The sequence below is a fragment of the Protopterus annectens genome, chromosome 14.part0 (assembly GCF_019279795.1).
Source record: "Protopterus annectens isolate FY-2018-M chromosome 14.part0, PAN1.0, whole genome shotgun sequence".
Lineage (NCBI taxonomy): Eukaryota > Metazoa > Chordata > Ceratodontiformes > Protopteridae > Protopterus > Protopterus annectens.
In genome coordinates, this window is record NC_056748.1 from 437,569,398 (window position 1) to 437,581,533 (window position 12,136).

The window sequence follows — 12,136 nt, forward strand, 5'->3', positions numbered from 1 at the left end:
TGTGAAAACAGGTAAAAACTTAATTGGTAAAAACTGTAATATTGTTGCATTTGGCAAAAAAAACCTCCACCCAGCTTATAATATTGAAACACTCCACTCCAAAATGGAAGTGGTGTGAGAGACCTTGGAACAGGGTAGAGAAATTCCTCTCATTTGATCATTATGTTGCATCAGTGGTCAGGAAATTCTTTTATCTGACTCAGCTGATCCATCTATCCATCTTCAGCCCCTTTTTCCCATTGTGCACATGGGGTCAGAGTGTCACTTCAACAGCGACAGTCATCTCAAACCAAGGTTTATTCTGCCGGGTGGCTAGCCCATACAAAGGTTATTTTCTCTAGATCCATAGAAGTCCTTATTCCTCTATATTTTATTCTGATCCTGCTCATCATCAAATAGAATGCCGTCTTTGAAATGCATCTTGCCAAACATCAAACAGCTGGAGAAACCTCAGAGAGTCTGACAAAAAAAATCATGGGCCTAAAGGACCTGAGCTACCAAGAGAGGCTAGAGGCCTTTCCCCTGTATTTAATGTCCTATTCACTCCTTAGGGTCAATCAGTGCTTTCCTTGCTGCCATTAAGAATCTGGCATTCCAATACCTCTTATTCCTCCACAAATAAAACAGTCCAGTAAAGACTAGAACTTAAGATATGCATTTGCTTTAGCAAATAAACAAATCATGGTGGTGAGAGAGATTTGTCATGTAATGACTCCCTTTTCTCTGAACAAACTTCCTGTCCAGATGAAGCAGTGTGGCACACTGTCTTCTTTTAAAGAAGGGGTTAGACAATTGGATGGGTATTCATAAGTTCACCCCGTCAGTACAACTAGTCTATCACCTCTTGAAAAAAGTGGCAAGGTCTAAGAGTGGATACTGACAATGAGTAAATGGCGACATTACCCAGTTACCTTGTACAGTCCGTGATTGTGTGAGACTGCAAACCTGAATGTGTGCCCCAAAAACTTCTTCCTGGTTGCTGTCACTTCTACCAGAAGAGTTTCTCAGTTACATGCTTTGTCTTTGTGAATCTGTCATGCCTGCTGTCCATATGAATGGAGTACCTTTGGAAATTCTTAATCCATGCCTAAAGACATCGCTAAGACAAATCTCAGCCAGTGCATTTACCTGCCTGTTTTCTTCCCAAATTACTTAAACTTAGGCAAATACTTATTCCATTATATAGATATCCCCTGATTTGATTTTACTTGGTCAAAACCAAATACATCAGAAAAGATTCTCACTTGCATATATAATTTGCTCACAAGAATGAAGTCTCTTTCCCTAGAGCTCACTTAACCAGGCAGTGGCTGCTTCAAAAGCCATTTTCAAAAGTGCAATAATATTTGTGCAGCAGCTGCAAGGGGTTTTCCATACTCTTGCTGGACAGTACAAGCTAGATGTGATGCCTAGCAGTAGGGTTTCCTCCAGTGGCATATTTATTAAGGGTACCATGAGGGAGATCACCCAGTATGATAAGTTTTGGACTTTGTACTGTTGGTTGTTTAGGATGTACATCCTTATCCCAGGTGCTGAAGTTATGGCTTTACTATAATGTTCGATTATAACATACCCAACCTCTTTGCACATATTGACTGTAGGATATTTTGTATATGATGCATTTGTTTCTGATCTGCATTAGTGCTGTATATCAGATTTGGAGTGAAAAGTTGTTGTCAGAGCATTATAGAGAGGGGGGGGGGGGGCTATTGCCAGGGAAAGTTTCAGATGTCATGCATGTGGCTTTATTCCTTTTGGCAAATGATAGACTTGCTCATCCAGCTCTGTCAGTATGTTAAGTACATTTCTTTCATTTAATTTGAAAAGAAATGCTAAGGTTTTCTTGGTGTTTTTTTCTTTATGCCTTCTGTTTCATTATTTAAATGCTTTGCTGATAAAGCTCCCAAAATGCATCATGGGAGTCCTCACTTCCTTCCCAGACAGATGCATTCAGTCATGATTGTAGCCGTGCATCTGTTCAAGTCGGTCCCAAGTCCCAGTGATACCAAAGTCCTATGTTAGTCACTTAACCAAATATAGATACACATGGGAAGCACCTCAGGAAATTTCGTCATAGACATTCTGTACTAGGTCCTTTTCTTTTCCCAGCAACTTCTGTACTTGCCTCTAGCATATTTCCTTTTGTCTCTAAGTGAACAATGACATTAGTGCCCTTTACCATGTAGCTGCTTCATGATCCTACATATTATTTTTCTGTCACTCCTGCTGCTTTGCTAGAGAGGCATCACTGTCACATTTTTCACCTAGTTTTACCCTTTGAAGAGTCTTAACAGGGTCTTCAATCAGAAGTTGTCTGCTTTACTTATTTGGTTCCATGGATTTCCTTACATCTTCTGAGGAGGTTCCCAGCTTCCTCCTTAGTTTCCATTTTGGTGTCTTTCCAGAAGAACCCATCTGTGCCAGGAAAAGGTCATAGGGGATTACTAGGCTATCAGCATGGAGGTCATTTTAAGCCTAGCTGTTTCATCCCAATGTAATTACCATAGAAATGGTAGGCAGTATTCAAGATTGCATTTAGTGATGACTGCCCATGTCCAGGAGGGTTGTGGGCTCTATCCCCATTAAGAATTTACAGTGCCCCATCCATTCATCCAGGTTTCTGTTGAATAATGTCATAAAAGTGCTCTTTTTCACATGAATTGTTAGCCTGGTGCAAAGATGCGACAGTCTCGCGGAGATAAATATGTCCCTCCAACATGTCTTATTTAAGTCACAGGCCATATTTAGGTTCCTGAAACAGGTAGCCCTAGTCCCGTTTGATTTACGGATATGCAGCAAGTTCATTAGGTTTGGTTCTTGGATTGCTCTGTAGGCCAGGCATAAGTCTCCCCTAAGAAGTCTATATGATACGGAGTATAGTGACAGAATGTATTCAATCTGTGTAAGGCGCATGCTGGAGCCCCCTGATCATCTTTGTTAGAAACATCTGAGGTCTCTCTAATTGCTGTAGGTGCTTAGTACAGTACATGCCAAATGGGGTGTTTACTCAATTATGGGCCAAATAAGTGCTGTGTATAGGGGGGTTATAAGTTATTTTGCTCTTGAGGTGATGCCTTTACTAATCAAGTGTGATACATAGAAAGCATTCCTTGCTGCAGTATACACATGGTGGTTGAAGTTAAGGTTGCGGTCAACTTGTGATCCCAGGTCCCTTACCACTTCAACAATACCCTAAGTACCTATGATTTGATAGTGTGAGGGAACATGGTTTGTGCTGAAGGAAATGATGATGCATTTCTTTGCATTCAGTTTGAAACTGTGACTAATATAACAGTTGGTGGTCTGTGTGAATCCCTCCCAGAGTATACTGACATTATTTGGTGAGTCTGTGGATTGTACCTAGTTTGCGGTTGTCTGCAAACTTAGTCAGCCACAACCCCTTAGTTTTGACTTGAACTTCTGAGAAGTGTATACCAAACAGTATGGGGCCCAGCACTGACCCCTGTGGCACCACAGTGGTAACCGGTCTGCTAGTTGATGTGGAGTCACCCACTTTGATAATGTGTGTCCGGTTTCTGAGTCAATTGGCAACCCATCTTACTGTGAAGGGGTTTACATTCAGTTTGCTAGGTTTATTGGTAAGCCTGAATGTGAGATTGTGTTGAAAACTTTTGCCAGGTCGAGGTATGCTGTATGCACGGATTTGCCCTAGTCAGTGGCCTTGATCACATTTTCAAAGAAATCCACCAGATTTAACAGGCAGGATCTGCCCTTCATGAAACTGAAAGGGGTAGGATCCAGGGTTTGGAGGTCACCTATGTCTTTATTTATGAGGTCCATATTGGTATGTTCCATGGCTTTACAGATGAGGCTGGTCAGGCTTATGGGTCTATAATTCACCTGGTCTGTTAGGCCACCTTTGTGGAGGGGAATAATTGTTACTGTTCTCTATTCCACAGGAGCAAAGCCTGTGGTTAGGCTATGATTGAAAAGGCCACTTAGTGGTGATGCTAGTTCATGTTTTCGCCTGTTTAGAAGACAGTCTGGGATGTCATCTGGTCTCATACAGGCTGTGTTTTTTCCATTGGACAAGGCTTTGAGGACCTGCTCATCAGATATGTAGGGTGGGGGGGAGTTTGGGGGAAGGTTTATTGCAAGTTAGGAGGGGATAAAGGAGTGAAATTTTCACCAAGCCTTTCCGCAAGCAGGTTTGCTATCTCTGTGGGGTCAGTGTGTGTGTGATACCGTTGGCCAGTAGTTCTGCACATGCTTGGGTTCTACCCTCTAGGTAACGAACGTAGCTGTAAAAGGCCTTATGGTTATCATTGGCTGTACTTGCTGAGTTTCTCTCAAAGGAACCCTTGGAGGATTTAACTAGTTGTCTTATTTGCCTGTTGAGGCTGAGGAGGGTGCTTTTCTGTTGGAGTCTTGCCTTTGTTTTTTTTTTTTGGACAGCAACTTTTTGCATTTATTGTAAAGTTTGTTGATGCTGGATGTCCACCATGGCAGCTTGTTTTTACTTGGGGCTCTGACTTTGATTATTTTTGGTACGGCCGAGTTTATGCACTTATGCAAGTGATTGTACAGGGCTTTTGTTTAAGCTTTGGTGTAGCTACCACTTCCAGCTTGGGAGTGGGCTTGGAATGCAATTTATAGGTTCATAGTTAGGTACTGGGCTATTGGCCATAGGGCTTATATAAGCCTAGCCAAAAGGGTACCCTGGCTTTCGCCACCAAAGAAAATTATTTTCCTGTGCCCCTGTCGAGCATAGCCACAGAGGTGATCCCTGGGGTGAATTTCCTATTTCCCATCCAATCATCAAGATTTTTCTTGAAGAGTGCTAATGAGGAGCTTTGTTTGGTATAGATAGGTAGTTTGTTTCAGAGTATGGGAAGTCTCTGGGACAAGAATCTTTCCCTCCAGCATGTTCTGTTTATTGTGGTGACAAGGTTTAGGTCCCTAGAGAGTGTAGCTCAGAGGGATTGGGGTTTCTTTAAGTGGAGCATGTCCTGCTGCTCTGGGTTTGACATAGCTTTGTATGTTAGGCAGAGATCACCTCTGAGTAGGCAATATGCTGGAGTTTTTTAAGATGGTCTGCATAGGGCATCTGTTTGAGGCCGGTAATCCTCTTTGTGAGGTATTTCTCCGGCCTTTCCAGTTGTTGTAGATGTCTTGTGAGGTACATACCAAAATAAGCATTGTACTCTATAATGGGTCTAATGAGTGAAGAGTAGAGGGGAACAACAACCTTTTTTCCTGGATGAGAAACCTTTTGTGATGAGGTGTGCCACATGGAAGGATTTCCTGACTACTGTGGTGATGTGATTATCAAAGGAGAGACTACTGTCCACCTGTGTCCTAAGGTCTCTTATCACACTTTCGGTTATAAGTAGACTACCACCTATGTGGTAGCTCATGGGTACAGAGTTTTTACCAAAGGGGATGACTATGCACTTTTTGGCATTGAGCTTGAGGCCATGGCTTTGACACCAGGCATCTGTCTCAGTGAGGCCCTTTTGTAGGATGTCCACATCATGAGGAGTTTCGATTATGGCTCCTAGTTTGCAGTCATCTGCGAACTTCATTAGCCAAAGACCTTCTGTGTTAGCCTGTACTTCAGAAAAGTAGATACCAAACAGGAGAGGACCCAGGACTGAACCCTGTGCTACTCCACTTGTCACTGGTCTGAAGTCGGATTTGGAGTCTGCTACTTTCACAAGTGTGGGTTCTGTCAGTGAGCCAGTGGGCAACCCATCTTGTGACAATAGGGATTTATACCTAGTTTAGTGAGTTTATCTATAATTCCAGAGTGGGGGATGGTATCAAAAGCCTTGGCGAGCTCTAGATAGGCTGTGTGAACCACCTTACCCTCGTATACGGCTTTGGTGACTGCTTCAGAGAAGTCTGTCAGGTGTAGGAGACATGATCTGCCTTTTACAAACCTGAACTCGGTGGGGTCCAGAGTTTGGAGATTACCAATGTCTTTGTTTCTAAGTTCCATGATGATACGTTCCATCGCCTTGCAGACCAGGCTCGTTAGGCTAATGGGGCGGTAGCTCCCTCTTTGTGGAGTGGGATAACTGTCCCTGTGTGCCATTCAGTGGGCACAAAGCCTAAGGTGAGGCTGTGATTGAACATAGTGCTTAGATGGGGTGCCAGTTCATTCTGTAGTTCGTGTAGAACGCAGTCTGGGATGTTGTCAAGTCCCATGGATGCTGTGTTCTTGGCTTGGAAAGTGCGTTTTTTTACCTGTGCAGCCATGATTACAGGAACATTGGATTCTTCTGGTATAGAGATGGGCCCTTTGGGGGTGGGGGAGGTAAAGGGAGGTAAAGTTAGCACTAAACCTATCTGCCACGATGTTGGCAATTTCAGTTGGTTCTGTATATTTAGTGACGTGCTGCAACTCGGAGCAGATGTGAGTGTTGCCATTGAGATTCTTGACATAGCTATAGAATGCTTTGTGGTTGTATTTAGAATCAGTGGCAATTTTGTTTTCGTAACTAGCTTTGGACAATTTTATAAGGTATCTCCGCTTCTTACTGAGGCTGACCAGATAGTTCCTCCAATCATGGGATTTTACTTTTTTTTGCAACAGTTTCTTTCTTCTGTTTTAGAGTTTGTTTATGGCAGGGGGACCACCGGATTGGCTTCCTCTTTTGGAGGATAGCATCTTGGTTCTGTTAGGGATAGCATGATCCATGCACTCGTATAAGTGCTTATCAAGTACATTTATGTAGGATTCAGCAGTCATACCTCTGTTGTCCATCTGCATGGGTGCTGTGACGTTTGCACTTCTGTCTTAAGAAGGGTGGAGTTTGCTTTGGAGAAATTTTTACGGTGGTTTCTCTAATGGGGGGTGGGGGCGGGATGTGGATATCTAGGGTGTTTAGCTTGTGATCGGATCTGACCAACGAGGAATTGATCTCTGGTGTGGAAAATCAGTTGCCCATGTTGGTAGTGACCAGTTCTAGGATATTCCTGCCCCTGTTGGGGGTGTGGATAAGCTGATCCAAAGCATTGGAATTTATGAATTCCAGAAAACGTTGAGCAAAAAAAGTTGGTACATGAGTAGTTTTCCCCAGTTAATAGTGGGGTAGTTGAAATCGCCCATTATTAGGGTGTTGAGTTGTACCCTAGTATTTTCCAGTGCATCAAGAAATGAGGAGTGGGATCTATAGCAAGTTACAATTTGGATTGTGGTCTTGCCCAGAGTTAGTTGCACTTTGATAATCTCGGATGCATTATGCTGAGCAACTAGCCTGGAGGTGTGAATATCCTTAATGAATATGGACACTCCTCCGCCTTTAGTGTTTCTGTCCAGGTTAGGTGGCCTTCACCTAGGAGGGTATGGGTTCCCTTGGTGAAGTTTTTTTAGTCTCATTTCATCCTTTGTGAGTTATGATGTTAGTGCCAGCTCGAAGGTGACTAGTGTTCAGTTTTAACTAATGAGGGTCTGAGAGTCGCAGCAGTGCATCTGTTCAACATGTTGGTGACGACAGGATCCAGAATGTTTGTTCCCCTTGTCTGGGTCTGGACAATTTGTTCCAGGGCATTTGAATTAACAAAGTTAATGAGTTAGGGCTAGCATAGGTTTCCCAGTTGATGGTGGGATAATTAAAATCCCCCATAACCAAGTATGTTCAGTAAAATTTGGAATGTGTGCAGCTTGGTCAAGTAGGCTTCTTGGGTGTTGTGACCCATCAAAGGGATCTGTAACTGGCTATGACTTGAAAGGGGGTCTTGCTTGCTGTAATCTGGACTTGGAGTACTCCATGGAGTTGTCCAGTTAACTAGACGGGAGATGAATTTATCTCTAATATAGATTGAAACAGAGCCTCTTTTGTTTTTCACATGTTCATTTTGCAGTCTAAAGGTGTGGAAGGCATTGTAGCCTTGCAAGGCTAGTGTGCTCTCTTAGGCCTTGAACCAGGTTTTTGTGACTGCACAGACATCTACATCTTCTATGGAAGTAGTTCCAGGAGTGCAGTTTTTGGGTTAAACTCCTAGTATTTAGCAGCATGTCCCTTATTTTGTTCTGATTGGTTAATTTCACATCGGTAATGTTTTCAAGACTTTCCCTAAAAAAAGCAGTGTGTGAAGCAAGAGCCTTTGCCAAAAACCGAAAGCCTAGAGGTGCCAGATGCAAACTGTCTCTGACAAAGCAGCGAGTTTTGTTGACCATGGCTTCCCAGGCTGACAGGAACTGGATCCCCTTTGAGTGGCACCAAAAACTGAGCGCCAGTTATTGAAATCAATGTACTGTATGTGGGGAAATATGCCTGCTCCACCATTCACACATGTCAGATCCCACTGTGGATGACTTGTGCTTCTTACAATACTGGGGGCAGTGGTGGCGCCCTTTGTGGGCTGCAGATGGAAAGGATAGTCCACCGACTCCTGGTTAACTCTGCCCAGAGAAGAGATACCACTGTTCTTAGGCCAAAGTAGTGCTTACAGATGAGGTAACTCAGCACCCTTCTGTCACCAGCAAGATCACTTTTAAAAACAGTAATTGCAGTTATCATTTCTGTCTTCTCTTATATGCTGTTATTTTGTGTTGTGCTATATTTGTGTGTATAAAATATGCCTTGCATTGTAATTCTGTTTATTTTCATCTGCTTTTACTACATTAATCTCTTCTGAAGATGACTAGTCAAGAAGCACTAGCTGCTGCTTGTATGCAACTGCTTATTTAGTTGCTGCAGATACTTAAACTGAAATTATAGTTAATTTCAAGAGCAGATAAAAAAAGACAACATATAGAACAGCTTCACTTGTCCTTCACAGTATACATCAGGTTTTGCAGTTTTACTTTGCTGTATTATAAAATAGGGCAGCTTCCTTATTGGTGTTAAGGGCCTGCTTAATAATGTGGAAGGACTGAATGTGAATCCAAAATTGTAAATTATAATTTTCTCTTATTTGAAAATATCAGTAGTCGTTTCTTTGGTCTTGGATGTTTGAATGGCCAAAGCTCCAGAAAGTATTGATTGGGCCTTGGTTAGTTTTAAACAAGTTTGTGCCTTTCACAAAATGTATGTCTAGTGGTTATATAAATAAATATGTGTGATAGTCGCACAGTACTGGCAAATGCTCTGAATGCAGAAGTGTAAGTATGTCCTCTGTTTATTCTTTCAGAAAGAAAAGCTATCTACACAGCGTTCGTTGAAGCGACACAGTTCATTAAATGATCTGAGTCAGAACCAGGAGATGCAGGAGATTGAATTCTTGAAGCTGCAGGTGCTAGAACAGCAGCATGTTATTGACGACCTGACGATGGTAAGTTGCTTTCTATTGCAAACCACTTATCTGTGACTTCTGTTAGACCAGGCTGTCATCTGAACTTTCATCTTTAGCCAGCATATCTTCTAGTCACTTTGTTCTGGTGTAATTACCATGTCTCTCTTAGAATGCCTTTTGCATTTTGGCCAGAATTCATATGTAGTGCTATGAAAGTTAGAATGGGAAGTGGCAACATGCTGAGCGGAGATGATTTAGAGAACAGCTACTGCAGTCCTGTTAAGGTAAAAATATCATGATGCACAACATGTGCACATAACCACATAGTAATATGGGAATGAGGTTCCCAGTGCAGACGAGGCACAGAGATTGTGTAAATGTCAGCATCAAACAGAATAGATTGATTCCAAGACAAATAATACAGGAACATAGTACTGCTGTGTTCACTTCTTCTAAATGCCAAGAATTTGTGTGCTTGATACCTCAGTGTTTATCATACCAGCTCAATTCTAATAAATTAAAAACACAATGTCAGTAAATGCATTATAGTGCCTTTTGGGAAAACAGATACCCAGGCTAATTACTCTTATCGATAAGACACCTCTAAAAGTTGACCCGGTAGTCAGGGCTCTGGGAACATATGTACAAGTAAGGGCATGGAATCCAGGTCCAAATAAATTGTAGTGCCCACTTTATTTGGCCCTTATCAGGCTCATCAAGTATAAGTCCCCTTTCAGCATATACCTGACCCAGACATATATAATTTGGAACACCTACAAAGGGTCCTTACTGGGAGAATCCATAGTATAAACACAGTGTCTTCTATAGGTCGCCTTAAAGTGCTATTGCTATACTCGGTCTCCTCCTACATAATTACTTAACCCAATAAATTATTCCATTCACACAATAATTAAATAAAAGCTTTACAATTGCATTCTAGATTCAAGGTATCATATTTAAGTATAAAAACAGATTCTTTATACAGTAACTTAATTTAATCTGTACATTATCATACTGGCCACACCAGACTTGATCTAAGACCATGGCCTGAAGCCCTTCTACACTCGTATGATGGTGAGTTTTAAAATGAGCTGCAGTGGGGCTTTCTAACCTAACTTTCCTTATGTCCTGTAAATGCTGCTGTAGTCTCACTTTGAATGCTGTTTTGCTTTCCCCAATGTAAAACTTATTACATGGACATTAACTACCCTTCTGATTCACAACTAAAATTACCTTGCACATTATATTTCTTCAAATTTATTATATTGAAAATTTTTACCACACATTACAACTCCAGCATCTCCCACATGGAACCGTTCCCATCCTATATATGTACCTATCAGGTGTCTCCACAGGAGGCAAAAGCCTCCCATGGGCTGTCATATCTCTAATGTAACTTCCCCTTTTGTAAGAGATGTCTGGACTCTTATCTAATACATTACATAAGTCCTTATGTTGGGTTAAAAAAAAAAACAATATTTCACTAAATTAACTACCTCCTCATTAAAAGGACTATGTAATCATAAAAAAGTGTTCAATGTGTTGATCTACAGGTATGGGCCATGATACAAAAAACACAGAATGAAATGAAGCATTCTCGATCTCTCCCAAGGTGTTCAAGACCATGCATGGACTGCCAGCACAGTGCATCAGACATTACCTTACAAAGTATAGGAGGTGGACAAGGCATAAGTTGTCTTCATTTGCACTGGTAGCTGATAACAGGAATGTTGATGTTCTTCATTCCACCTTGCTGCAGTCCTAACTATTGGGGTAGTCCGCTGTCCAGTCGGCCCGAATACCAAAGTATATGGCTGACGTCGGTCAGGGCGCATTAGACTGACGTCAGTACGTCAGGGTACTAATGCGCATGACCGACGTCATATCTTCAGTCTTTTTTGCCGCATGGTCCGATGCAGAAGCAATTTTGCGAGTGCAGGTTGGCGTTCTGAAAGTTTCTGAAGTCAGAGTTTCAGACCGAATCAAAGTTGGCTAAGTACCCGTTGGGAATATTTTGGTTCATTCTTGCCTCAGTATTTAACCGGATGTCAGAAAAAGTGAATAACTGTATTTCTTGTGGGAAACAGATACCTCATAGGGATTACCATACTTTGTGTATACCTTGTTTAGGGCCTGAGCACGGCGTTGTTGGATGCGCTCTTGTGCTAGATTTAACAAACGCACTATTAAGAGAAGGTTAGACTGTGCCAGGTTAGTTTTGGGAAGCGTTGTAATTATAAAATGCCGTCGGATGCTCCGGCGCCGCTTCGCCAAAAGCGCAAGGACAAAGCAGCAAAGCCTAGAGTGGAAGAACCGACAGTCCCAGGCGTCGTTTCTTTAGAAGGCTCAGTGGAGCCGGAGGTTCTGCCAGGAGTTTCTTTGGAGTCTCAGGGAGAGACTTTACTGTTACAGGATGTATCCTCTCAGGAAGTAGGCCAGGCTGAGGGGCTTCTCAGGTGGCTGTTCTTCCCTCTCTTCCTAAGGTGGTTAGAGCCTCCCTTCTGTTTCCAAGGCTTCTTTGAGAGGCAGGCCAAGTTTAGCTTCAGTGGGGTTTCTCCTAGTGCTTCAGGGTCTTTGCCTAAGAAACATATGCTTAAAATGGCAGAGGATTTGATTACTATGATTAGAGGTTCTATGCCCCCTCCTGATAAGAGGCCTAGGGTGGAACCTGAGTTTGAGAGTTTTGAGCAATGTTCGGAGGCTTCTGAGTCTTCGGCTGAAGACTTGCAGGAGTATCCTCCTTATTCTGATTCTGATGTGGATGATTCTACTCCTTCAGCTTCTCCTCCTGAGGATTTTTCATTTTCAGAGACTCTGCATTCCATGAGGGAGCATTTTAAATGGGAAGGTCAGGATTTCTCTGATTCCAGGAAGAGGCTTAGGGAATTCTTGTTTTTACCCCAGCATAGGCCTTTAGCTATACCTCCTGTTC

At 42.3% G+C, this 12,136-nt stretch overlaps 1 protein-coding gene across 2 annotated transcripts in view; it reads left to right on the forward strand.

The window, feature by feature from the left end:
• Nucleotides 1–12,136, forward strand: part of JAKMIP1 (janus kinase and microtubule interacting protein 1) — a 2,220,219-nt gene that overhangs the window by 939,139 nt on the left and 1,268,944 nt on the right. For both annotated transcript variants that reach the window (XM_044056204.1, XM_044056206.1), the window contains exon 7: nt 9,103–9,243. In XM_044056204.1, coding sequence (XP_043912139.1) covers nt 9,103–9,243 — 141 coding nt within the window. The remainder of the gene's footprint in view (nt 1–9,102; nt 9,244–12,136) is intronic.